Here is a 12,414-nt window from a genome sequence, read left to right as displayed (position 1 = left end):
GGGGTGGAAATTTGTGGATCCACGCAGATTCCAGAACTTTCCACCAGAGAAATGTGGGGAAAAGGTGTTTTTTTTGGCAATTGTTTAGGTTTGCAAGGAATTCTGGGTAACAGAACCTGGTGGGAGGCAGTCAAGTCACCCCATCCTGGATTCCCCTGGGTGTCTAGTTTTCAAAAATGTATAGGTTTGCTAGGTTTCCCTAGGTGACGGCAGAGCTATGGTTCAAAAACTACAGCTAGGCACTTTGCCAAAAAAGGGTCATTTTTCGCTGTGAAATTGAGGTGTGTCCACGTTACGTTTTGCGCCGTTTCCTGTCGAAGGCACTAGGCCGACCCACACAAGTGAGGTACCATCTTTCTCGGAAGACTTTGGGGAACGCGGGGTGGGTGGAAATTTGTGGATCCACGCAGATTCCAGAATTTCCACCAGAGAAATGTGGGGAAAATGCGTTTTTTGGGCAATTTTTTAGGTTTGCAAGGGATTCTGGGTAACAGAACCTGGTGGGAGGCAGTCAAGTCTCCCCATCCTGGATTCCCCTGGGTGTCTAGTTTTCAAAAATGTATAGGTTTGCTAGGTTTCCCTAGGTGCCGGCAGAGCTATGGTTCAAAAACTACAGCTAGGCACTTTGCCAAAAAAGGGTAATTTTTCACAGCGAAATTGAGGTGTGTCCACCTTACGATTTGCGCCGTTTCCTGTCGCGGGCACTAGGCTGACCCACACAAGTGAGGTACCATTTTTCTCGGAAGACTTTGGGGAACGCGGGGTGGGTGGAAATTTGTGGATTCACACAGATTCCAGAACTTTCCACCAGAGAAATGTGGGGAAAAGGTGTTTTTTGGGCAATTTTTTAGGTTTGCAAGGGATTCTGGGTAACAGAACCTGGTGGGAGGCAGTCAAGTCACCCCATCCTGGATTCCCCTGGGTGTCTAGTTTAAAATAATTTATAGGTTTGCTAGGTTTCCCTAGGTGCCTGCAGAGCTAGGGTTAAAAAACTACAGCTAGGCACTTTGCTAAAAAAGGGTAATTTTGCATTGTGAAAATGTGGTGTGTTCACGTTGGGTTTTGAGCCATTTCCTGTCGTGGGCACTATGCCTACCCCTACAAGTGAGGTACCATTTTTATCGGGAGACTTAGGGTAATTCAGATTTGTAAAGGAACTGTTATTACCTATTGACTTTCGATGCATTTCTGCCTTCCAAATGAAAGACATTGTGTAAAAAAGAAGTCATTCTAAAAAATGACTGATAATTCTCATGCTAGTATGAGTATCCCAATTTCGGAAATGTGCAAATATCTACTGTTTCTAAACTCTATATTTTGTTCCCATTTCAGAAATACATAGGTGTCTTTCATACCGATTTTTCCATGTACACATTTTTACAGAATAATTACTATATACCCGTTACATAATAAAAAACCATTGCAAGTTGCTGCTCAGTTTTTGGCTCTGGGTACGTCGGGTTCTTGGTGAGCCTACAAGTCCTATATATCCCCACAACCAGTAATGTCCAGCGGATGTAACGGTATATTGCTTTCAAAGAGCTGTCAAAATTAGAAGAAGTTACAGGTGAAAACGTTGACACAAAAGGCGCTTTTTTTCAACAAATTTTCAATTTATCCTATATTTAACTGTTAGTTTCTATAAAGAAACCTTGATTGATCTACACAAATGACCCCTTGCTGAATTCAGAATTGTATCTACTTCTCTAAAATGTATAGCTTTCCAGGATCCATTATTGCTTTTGTACCCATTTCTACCATTAACTGAAAGGAGGTTGAAAGCACAAAAAAAAGCAAAAATAGGCTATGTCCCAGAAAAATGCCATAACTGTGTAAAAAAGTTTGGGTTTCTGACAAAAGTCTGGTATCCCCTAAAAGCTGGGAAAATGGTACTTTCAGCCCCATAAACCCTTTTTTGATAACATTTGCAGGGAAAAACCCAGATGCTTTCATTTGCAGCCCGTTTTTCCCATTTTCCCAAAAAAAAACTAAATTTTGCTGTATTTTGGCACATTTCTATGACCCCTCCAGGGGAATCCACAAACCCTGTACCTTCAGAATCCCAATGATGTTGGAAGAAAAGGACGCAAATTTGGCGTGGATACCTTATGTGGTCAAAATGTTACAGGGGCCTCAGCGCGCACTACCCCAAATAGCCAAAAAAGGGTGTGGCACAGGAGGGGGAAAAGGCCTGGCAGCGAAGGGGTTAAAGATGTAGGGAACAATATATTTTTGGAAATATGGCCTGAAGGTGTATATCTATTAAAAAATCACATATATGTTTACATGGTGATCTATGATCTCTTAGGTTGTTGAAAATGTCATCTATATGCTGAGGGTGGATTATTTCTTTAAACATGCTGTGTTTAAAATTGAGGAGAGTTAATAGTGCAAAATGTGTGTTGAGAGTTCTTGTGCTTGCTTTACTTGGTGTGTAAATTTTTGTTTGAGAAATGCTGAATATATGCTTTAAAGACACAATAAATATTTAAGAAATGATGTAGGTATGCCATTAACAAAAAGTGAGATTTGTTCTTTTTAGTTGTCGAAAGTTACTGATGCTTGTGCACGCCGATTAGCAGGGCAATGTATGCTCCTAGACAGCCATGTTTCCAACAATATATCAATTGTGATAACTAGACTTCACTCACACGTAGCTCAGTAGAAAAAGTTAGATATACAGAAATAGGTGGTTTGATATGGACAAAAGGACTTAAACAATGAGTCACAGATATATTCACAACTGTTATGTATATAACAGCAGTGGAAGTATTTTCACAGCCAGCCAGGCACTACTCAGGCACTCATCCAATCATCCAGCTACTACTTAGGCAGCCATTTAATCACTCACCCACTGCCCATGCACTTATTCAATCACCCAGGCATTACACATGCACTCTTGCAATCACGCAGGCACTAATTATGTAGTTGTTGAGCTCTGCAGGCACTACCCATGCATTCATCTAATCACCCAGACACTAACCATTCACCTACACAATCACTAAGGCTGTACCTACTCAGTCATTCAAACACACAGGCACAACCAATGCACTCATCCAAACACCCACTTATAACCCATGCACTCATTGTAATACTGAGGTACAACCCATGCACTCAACCAATTATGCAGGCAGTATCATTGCAGTGAACCTATCACACATCCAGTACATATTTAAAAAAAAAAAATATTTAAAGTTTTGTATAGCGCGAACATGACCCAGATGGGTATCAGAGCACTATACATACGGTTTAGGTAGAGAAAGGAACAACTAGGGGAGAGAAATCAGGGAAACAGTGGGACAAAATACAGCAGGTGCAAGATGAAATTGAGGTGGAGAAAGGACGCAGTATGGGAGAGAACGACAAGTAGGGCAATATACAACAAGAACAAACAAGACAGTATACAGTAACTTAGAGGCAAAAGGAGCACAGCATCTAGTTCAACGCATTGCTCATTAGTAGATTTTTGACTTCCCTTTTGAAGGCAAGTGTAGAGGGAATCAGTCTTATTTCCACTGGAAGGGAGTTCCAGATTCTCGGGGCGATGCCAGCGAATGTACGATTGTAGGTTTTAAGCTTATTAAACTTCTTGGGCTTGAGGAACAGTGTGTCGGTGCTCCTTGTAGACCTGGAGCCACCAGAGAGTTCCAGCTTGTTTGTCAGGTAGAATGGGGTGTTGAAGTGTAGTGTCCTATGGGTCATACAAGCGATCTTTAGTAGTATCCTTGCTTCAAAGGGAAGCCAATCGAGCGATTTCAGGTCCGGTGAAATGTGGTTGTTCTTCTTAGAACCTGTGATGCTAGAGATGCTCTGATAGGTGCTAGACTGAGTTTCGGCAGAATGCAAAAAGTCGCACTACTCTATTCTAGTCTGGAGATGATAAGTGCTTGCACCGCCAATTTAAAGTCATCTTGGGGAAGGAAGGGTTTGTGCTTTCTTAGGATGCAGAGTCGGAAGTTCGCTCCTTTGGTCGATGATCTGATGTGGTCTTGCATGTTTAGGTTTTTGTCAAGCACAACTCCCAGTGATTTAGTGAAATCCACGATGTGAGGTGTGCAATTGAGGGCTGTGAGGTTACAGAGGAATTTCACCACAGTGGGGGTTTGCCTAGTGGGTGCAATGAGGAGGAATTCTGTCTTGAGGGTGTTTAATTTGAGATGGTTGGAGGTTAGCCAGTTGAGGGTTTTTTATGAAGGGTTCAGTTGAGGGAGTTGATGTCTTCGGGGGACGAGATTTTCATGTAGAGTTGGATGTCGTCCGTATACATGTGATATTGAATTTTGGAGGGTTTAAGAATTACAGTCAGTGGTTCCACTCATTCAACTACTGAGGCAATACTCTTGCACTAATCCACTCACCCCAGCAGTACACTTGCTTTCATCCAATCACTCAAGCTTTAACAATGGAGCCATGCAATCACTCAGAAACTAGTCATGCACTCATCTAATCAGCCAGGCACTACTGATGCACGCATCCCATTATCTAGGCACTAACCATGTACTTATCTAATCACCCAGGCACTACCTGTTCACTCTGCTAAAAAACACATTGGCAGCAGCCATGTACTCATCCAAGCCCTGAAACACTACTCATGCACTCATCCAATCTGCCAGGTGCTAAGAACACTTAAACAATCACGTACGCACTATCCATGCACTCTATAAATCAACTTTATACTATGCATTCACACCTGAAATCATCCAGGCACTAGAGTTGCACTCATTTAATCATCCAACCACTATCTATGCATGTTTTAAATTATTGAGGTATTAGTCATGCACTTATCTAATCATTCAGGCACTATTCATCCAAACACCCAGATGGTAGTGCTATACTCATACAAAGACACAGGCAGTAACTATGCCGATGTGGAATGACCCAAGGAGTTCCCACCTACTCAGAAAATCATCCAGTCACTGCCTGTATCCTCTCGGAATCACCTAAAAATCCAGGGATTATTGATGTTTCAACCACAAACCCATGTATTTGCAAGTTTTTAGTGAGTAGTATGCAGTCTTTTGGAACCAGCTGATGAATTATATAGGCAACCTGTCACACACTCTTTGCATATTCTCAGAAAAATTAGTGAGCTATATTGTCTGATAGATATTAATGTGCAGATTTAAATATGCACCATTTCCCAAAATTTAAATCTGATGCATCTCACTAGAAAAGTACCTAGATACTAAATCCACCAGTGACACAGCGGTAGAGAGGCACACAAATGGCTGCTATTTTGTGTTTTTAGATTTACAGTGTATGTACTTCTACACTCTGGTTGATGTTCATTTTAAAATTTACTACAGAAGAGATAAACTGGTCTTTCACCGTGTATAAGTGAGAACTGAGATATGGTTCAGCTGTGTTGCAGGAGAGGGTGCTATAATGTTAAAAAGGTAACTAATAAATAAAGTTTTGTATTTGCTGTGTTTTTGGTATATTGAAGTAAGTGCATGTAGTTATTTAGCTACGGTCATCTGTAGAGTTAAAACTGTAACATAACATAAAACTAATGTTTGTATTATGTATATGTTAGTTGTAAAGTAGTTGGTACATTGGCTAGAGTGAAAATTAAAATATATTTTTTTTTACAGGACAATATCTACATAAATACAGACAGAATGCCTAAAAACGCTCAGAGGAAAAAGAAACAGATGAAACTACAGTATCTCTACAGGACTAAGACACAAAAGGGGCAAAATGTAGAAAAAGTGGTGAAAGAAAAGAGAGCTACTGGTAAGAGGACAAAATAATTTCTTAAAAATATATGTGGACACCTGCAGAAGATAAAAAAATTATGAAACTAAAAAGCAATCTATGAGAAAGAATGTAACAAGAATGGACACACCTTAACCAGGAGACAGAATCAGTTTAAGAAAATCAGATCCAGGATGTTTCATAGTAGAGTGGGTGTAAATCTACTAAGAAACATGAAGAACGAGAGAGGCACTGAAACAAGTTGAGGGAGTAGTTGATAAGGCCTTCGCTTTGAAGAGGAAGCCTTTCATTTTTTGATTATAAATAAAATAAAGACTCTTGACAAAAAGGTGTTTTACATGAGGAGATAAAACCAAAAGAAAAGATTAGTGAATAGAAGCTAGACTTGTACAGTTTTTAGTGGAGAATAGATACATACTTAGGGAAAAGAAAGCAAACACAAGGAGATGATGGGCGGAGCGCTGAAACTTTTCAGACACTCACCCCCCAGTCACAGATCTGGGTTGAATCCATCATCGTTCTTCATCTCACATTGCAACCCCAGTTCAGACACAGCTATATGCAAATCAGCCTGTGCCCCATGGGAACAGTCCAGCCCAAACTGCCAAGCCAGGTATTCCCTGGACTGGAAACAAGCATCCTGGGCCTGGTTTCGGGCTTTCAGCCCTCATCAGCCAGGGTTGCTTGAATCCAATGGCAAAATGAGCAAGGGACCCACGTCTGGGCATACCCTGCTAACTGAGGGCGAACAAAGCAAGCACAAGGAGATGATGGACGGAGCGCTGAAACTTTTTTGACACTCACCCACAGTCACAGATGTGGGTTGAATCATTCTTTAGCTCACTTTGCCACCCCAGAATAGATACATACCGCCAGCACAGAGCCTTCCTTTAATGAGGAAACACAAAACATGAGGGTAATGCAATCGTTCATGCTATTGAAGAAAGAGGACAATGTTATGAAATGAAGAATGGCACTCCGATAGCGAAAGAGGTGATGGTATCTAGAAATGTAGAACAAGTTATTGCAAAAGAGGTACAGGGAAAGTGTAGTCAAACCCTGTATAAATAATGATAACTGCCAAAGGTTTGCTGTGTACTTATTTGTAGAGGAATGCTTTGACTTGTCCATACAGCAAGTTATATGTAAGAACTGTTACAATAAATTAGAGGATAATAAAATGCCAGCTAGAACTGGGCATAAGAAGACAGTACTGATTCCCATTCCAAAACCACTTCAAGGTTTAAATGTTTATGAGTCAATTCTTATCTAATGTATTCCTCCATTTCAGGCTACAGTCCGTATGGAGCCAAAGGCAGGCCCATTAACACCAACAGAGCAGCAGAAAGGTCTAAAAGGTGGAGTAAAGTACTGGATTACTAGTGTTTTCTCTAGATGTTCAGCAGGATGCTAAAGAATTAATAATGGAAATGCTAGGACAATCAGAGGAAGAGGATGTGAATATCAATGAATTATTTGGTTTCACTTATAAATGGAACCATAACTGTGAACATTGTGAATTCACCTCTAGCACTCAAATCAATTCGGAATGATTCCTCTACTTTACATTACCAGTTTGTAAAGCTGTGGCCTTTGAAAATGTAAGCAAAAACACCCATCAAGGTATGACCAGTCCAAACTGCAGTTCAGAACTTAGGTCTATGTTGTTACTGCAAACGTATGGATAATATGTCATAGTCATGATACAGCGATGCAGAGAGGGTGGTACTAAATAAGAAAATGAAAATACCAAATTTTGTAACTGGACAAATTTCTATTTCAAAAAGAACTAGCACAACTATAGCAAACATATTTCATGAAGGAGTTAATATAACCTCTACCCATAGCACATTGTTTTTAAGATACCAGTGAGGATGGACAGAGTGCAATGACAGTGAGCACCTAGACATGGTCAGGGCTCTACTCACAATATTGTACCCAGACTCAAAGAGGCTCTTTAAATTACTTAAATCCTTACATGGCGTGTACCGCAAAATGCAGAAAGGAAGCAAATCTTTTTTATTATGTAACCCTCACACACCCTATTGGTGTCATGCTTCGTCATCGGGTTCACCCTGACTCCTAGAGGTCAGGGTGGGCTCGACTGTATTTCAGGGAGCTCTTAAGAGATGTAGACCAGGGGGATTTAAAGATAAAAATCCTGCTACCAACCCCAGGTATCCCTTTTATTCACGGGGATGTAGTGGATGTTAAGAAAAGGTAAAGAAGGGTCGTCTTGGAGGTTATGGTCCTATGACCCTAATAGACTGCCAACATGTTTCAGCCCAAAGATTAATGGCCAAAAAAGGCCCTGGGCTTTCGTCAGGGCCCAACAAATATTCCCTCCCTGGTGTTGACCAAAATTTGACCTATATATTAGTGTTGAAGGTACAGAGAGCTTTAACCTTCGTGACAATAGTAATAATAACAACAACAATGGGAAAATACTTATCTTCCTTCTTTTGTAAACAAAACAATTCCGCCAAATTAGAGTGCAACAATAATTTCTCATGGATCACGGGAGGGGAGCCTTGTAGTCAAACGTACTTCTATCCTTGTATCCTGGCATTAGCTCCCCCTCCCGTGATCCATGAGAAATTATTGTTCCTATTTCTCTTTCCACTCTTCTCAAACATTCTGCAAAAAGCAGTCAACTGACACTATCCATCATTTCAACAATATCACTTTCTTGGATTCCAATCAATCAGCAAAATGCAGCACACATACAAAAAGGAAAAATGAGGAGAAATAAAGATATTTCTGCTCATTCTGCCTTCCCTGGGTAGGCGCAAGTTTTTGGCACTGCTTCAGATTTACAATTTCTCATAAATCTGGGGCAGTGTCAAAAAGCCATGGATGTTGCTGGGAACACACACCCAGCAATGCCCAGTGCACAACTCTTTAATACAGAAAACGGTGTTAAAGCGAACAATATTTACGAGGCAGCATTAAGCCAAAAAAAGTGATTTAAGGCTGCCTCGTAAATATGGAACAGGCTCTTGCGCCACAGCACATCATAAAAAGTGACGCACCTGCAGCAGAAGGGGCTCCTATAATAAGGCCGTATGGGGCAGATTTATAAGCCCCTTGCGCCTCTTTTACGCTGCCGTTGCGTCACTTTTGTGACGCAGCGGAGGCGCAAAACCAGCGCCAGGCTGCGGGGTATTAACAACGTGACGCATCTCCCAGATGCGTCACGTTGTAAAGCCCTGCGCCAGAAGTAGACGTTCCTGCGCAGGGGGGGGGCGTTCCATCGCAGGAACACCTCTTAAAAGTGGCTGAGTGAAATCTACAAGATTTCACTCAGTCACTTTTGAGCCCATGCTGCGTCAAAACCCTGCGCCTGCTTGAAGCAGGTGTAAGGATTGACGCAGCATTGTGAAGATAGAGCCCCCCAAAGCATTGCTGGAGCTGCGTCGCGCTTGCGACGCAAATCCAGCAATGTGCCACTTTTACGGCACGGATGCGTCACGCATCTGTGCCGTTTTTGCCCCTTGGTGCGCCGCATTGTAAATGGTGGCGGAGCTGTGGCGCACAATAACTGGCGCATCCCTGCTGATATGCAGGGATGCGCCAGTTATTGTAAATATGCCCCGATGTCTCTTAGAACCAAGATTCAACCGTAACATCCCAACCCTCTCTCCGTCCATCCTCTGCTCATTTGCTCACTCTTTCCTGCTGTAGATCGACTCGTCTTGGTGGTCGTTCCTTTTCCTTTCTGGCAGCTAAACACTAAAACTACTCTTAAAATCTGCAACATCACTAACCTTCTTTCCACAACAGTAATAAAATCAGTAGGACTAATCCCCCCCTTTCAATCTGATCATTTAAGCAAAAGGACAAACCCATTGGTGTAGCAGCACTTTATTATTATTCAAATACAAAATGCTGATCATAGGTGAGAGGTGAAAGATCAAGAGAAACTGGTGTGTTCAGTGTGCTCCCAAAGAGAGTTAATGCACACGCAGAGTTAGCAAAACAGACCTAAGCATCCTTTATTCTTCAGTGCCATGCACTTAGGTATTTACACTTAGATATTGGAGTAGGAACATTGGAACTGGAAGAGAGTGTCACTTAAATAAAACAAACGTTACACCTTCTTTTCCCTTTGGCTCAAGACAGGCTTTATCTTATTCCACAGTCAAGAGAAATGTATGCTCAGGTTTGGGGACAAAAAGTATAACAACAAATTTTTTTGTGGATTTTTCCCAAAGCATTCCTCATATCCTTATTCCTGAAGGTATAAATCAGTGGATTGATTAGAGGAGTCACCACCGTGTACATCAGGGACAACCATGTGTTCAGATTGAGAGTATTTTCAGCTTTTTGGACCATGTATATAAACATCAGTGTCCCAAAATATATAGCAACCACAGTGAGATGGGAGCTACAGGTGGAGAAGGCCTTCCTCCTCCCTGACACAGAAGGAATTCTCAAGATGGCAGATATAATGTACGTGTAAGATACAATGATGAAGAGGAAGGGGAGTGATATCACAACAAGGACAAGAACAACAACTTCAATTTCAACTATGCCAATGTCCGAGCAAGCTACTTGTAGAAGAGGACTTATGTCACAAAAAAAATGGTTAATATAATTCTTGCCAACAAATTTCAACATACAGATTAGAGATGTGTTAATCCAGGTTGCACTGGAACTTGACACCCAGGCAGTTGCTACCATTCTAAGGCAAAGTCGTTAGTTGATGAGCCGGTTGTAGTGTAAAGAATGGCATATCGCTATGTATCGATCATAAGCCATGAGTGTCAAAAGTAGACATTCAAAGTCAATCAGCCAACCAATAAGAGACAACTGTGTGATACAGCTGGTGAAAGAGATTGTCCTTCCATTTGTTAAGAGGTCAGCCAGCATGTTAGGCAGAATAGTTGTTGAGTAGCAAATCTCCAGTAGTGACAGATTGGCAAGAAAGATGTACATGGGTGAATGCAGGTGGGTGTCAGCAGACACGGTGACAAGGATGAGGATGTTCCCAGTCATGGTCAGGATGTAGGCGGTCAGGAAAATCACAAAGAGGAACGGCTTTAATATAAATACATTCTGAAAGCCCAGGAAGACGATCTCTACAGGTTCAGATGTGTTGTCCCAACACGCCATGATTTTCATATATATCTGTTGAAAAGTTTAGGAATATTTGTAACAACATGTCTTCATAGACTTTATAGCAGTATTTGTTGATTCAGAGTTTCAGAGGAATGAAACATGGGGAGGGCCAGCAGTGCACTTGAGTTCTGGATCAGCACAGCCAATGATGGTAGACATACACAATCCAAGACTCATTAACACCCTAGAGTGTGATGCCTACTGTTTCCATAGGCAGGCGGAACTCATATCCACATTAGAGTTAGGAGATATAAGTAGCTGAAAATAAGTGTTTACTGGACCTATTTCATCTTTATAGAAACTAGAGCAACAGCAATAACAAACAAGCTATGAACAGGGCAAAGATACCACCAGATAAAAGGCATCTGGAAGAAATTTAAAACCCAAAATGCATACTTACCAGTCGGACCTGGCACTTTGTCCAGGGTCACCCCTAAACATTTTGCTTTCCTCCATCTACTTTTTGCTGAATTCATTTTTGTTGGCCTTAGAACTCCGAACTCTTTACCACTGCTAATCAGTGCTAAACATGGTAACATTCACTTATAACCAATTGGTATACTTAATTTAACTATAATCCCTAGTACACTGCGCAACAGGTGCCCAGGGCTTGTAAATTGAAAGCTACTAGCTACCTGCAGCACTGCTTATACCACCCACTTAAGTAGCCCTTTTTAAATTTGCCTCAAACCTGCCATTGCAGAGCCCTTGTTTGCAGTTTAAACTGCCATTTCGACCTGGCACAATAAGCATTTTGCCAGGCCCAAACCTTCTTTTTTAATATATATGTCATCCAGGAGCAGCCCATGCAGGGTGGAGTCAACCGATGAGGAGAAGGTAAAGTTAAAGGGAAAAAAAACACTTACTTTGTGCTCGCAGCATCACCAAGTCGGTGATGCGGCGAGCGCAAGTTAAGAGGTTTTAATTTTTTATTTCACTTAACTTCTCCTCGTAGTCTGTCTACTACCCGGCCACCCCACCACCCTGCCCGAATGCTCTTACCTGCATGAGCCACTCCTAATGTTATCCTTAGGCTAGGCCCTGCACAGCCCAGAGAGCAGGGTGCAATGTATTTAAGAAGCAGGACGTGTACTTTTGTAGTTATGCATGTCCTCGTAATGAAAAGGTCTTAAATATGTGCAAAGCCTATATTTCCCATAGGAGGACATTAGGATTACCTTATTAAATTTGATAAGTGCAATTTTCAAATTGGAAGATATAACTGGTTCAAGTTTGGGGTTTCTGGAATCCTAATTTAAAATCCTAACTCATGGTGAAGTCGGATTTTAAATCATATGTCTGAAAGTTGGCATTTTCTTACATTAGCCATTTGGTGCCTGCAACCTTTCTCTGGTCACATGACTGGGTGTAGTTGGCAGTTGTGCTTTGTGTATTCCTAACGGACAGCCACACACAATGCATACCCCCTGTGGTTAGTCTGGAACCAGGGCTGGGAAAGTAGGGCATCTGTGTGTTTCAAATGCATTCTTCAAGAATCCCCCCACTTAAAGGCATAACTGTGTATGAATAAAGGACCTCAGACACCATCACTTGAGTACACATCTCGACTTATAG

The 12,414-nt window shown here is 41.5% G+C and overlaps 1 protein-coding gene across 1 annotated transcript; it reads right to left on the bottom strand.

Annotated features, from left to right (window-relative positions):
• Window positions 1-10,416: 10,416 nt before the first annotated feature.
• On the bottom strand, window positions 10,417-10,833 carry LOC146783077 (olfactory receptor 7E178-like). The gene has a single exon (XM_085637275.1). The coding sequence runs from the start codon at window positions 10,831-10,833 to the stop codon at window positions 10,417-10,419; it is 417 nt and encodes a 138-aa protein (XP_085493401.1).
• Between the last annotated feature and the right edge of the window lie 1,581 nt (window positions 10,834-12,414).

Source organism: Triturus cristatus, chromosome 12, assembly GCF_964204655.1.
Source record: "Triturus cristatus chromosome 12, aTriCri1.1, whole genome shotgun sequence".
Lineage (NCBI taxonomy): Eukaryota > Metazoa > Chordata > Amphibia > Caudata > Salamandridae > Triturus > Triturus cristatus.
The sequence above is the reverse complement of the archived record's forward strand: the minus strand, read 5'-3'. Positions and strand labels throughout refer to the sequence as shown.

Bases quoted from the DNA above. Each gene is read 5' to 3' on its own strand.
- LOC146783077 (XM_085637275.1), bottom strand. From the start codon at position 10,833: ATGGCGTGTTGGGACAACACATCTGAACCTGTAGAGATCGTCTTCCTG.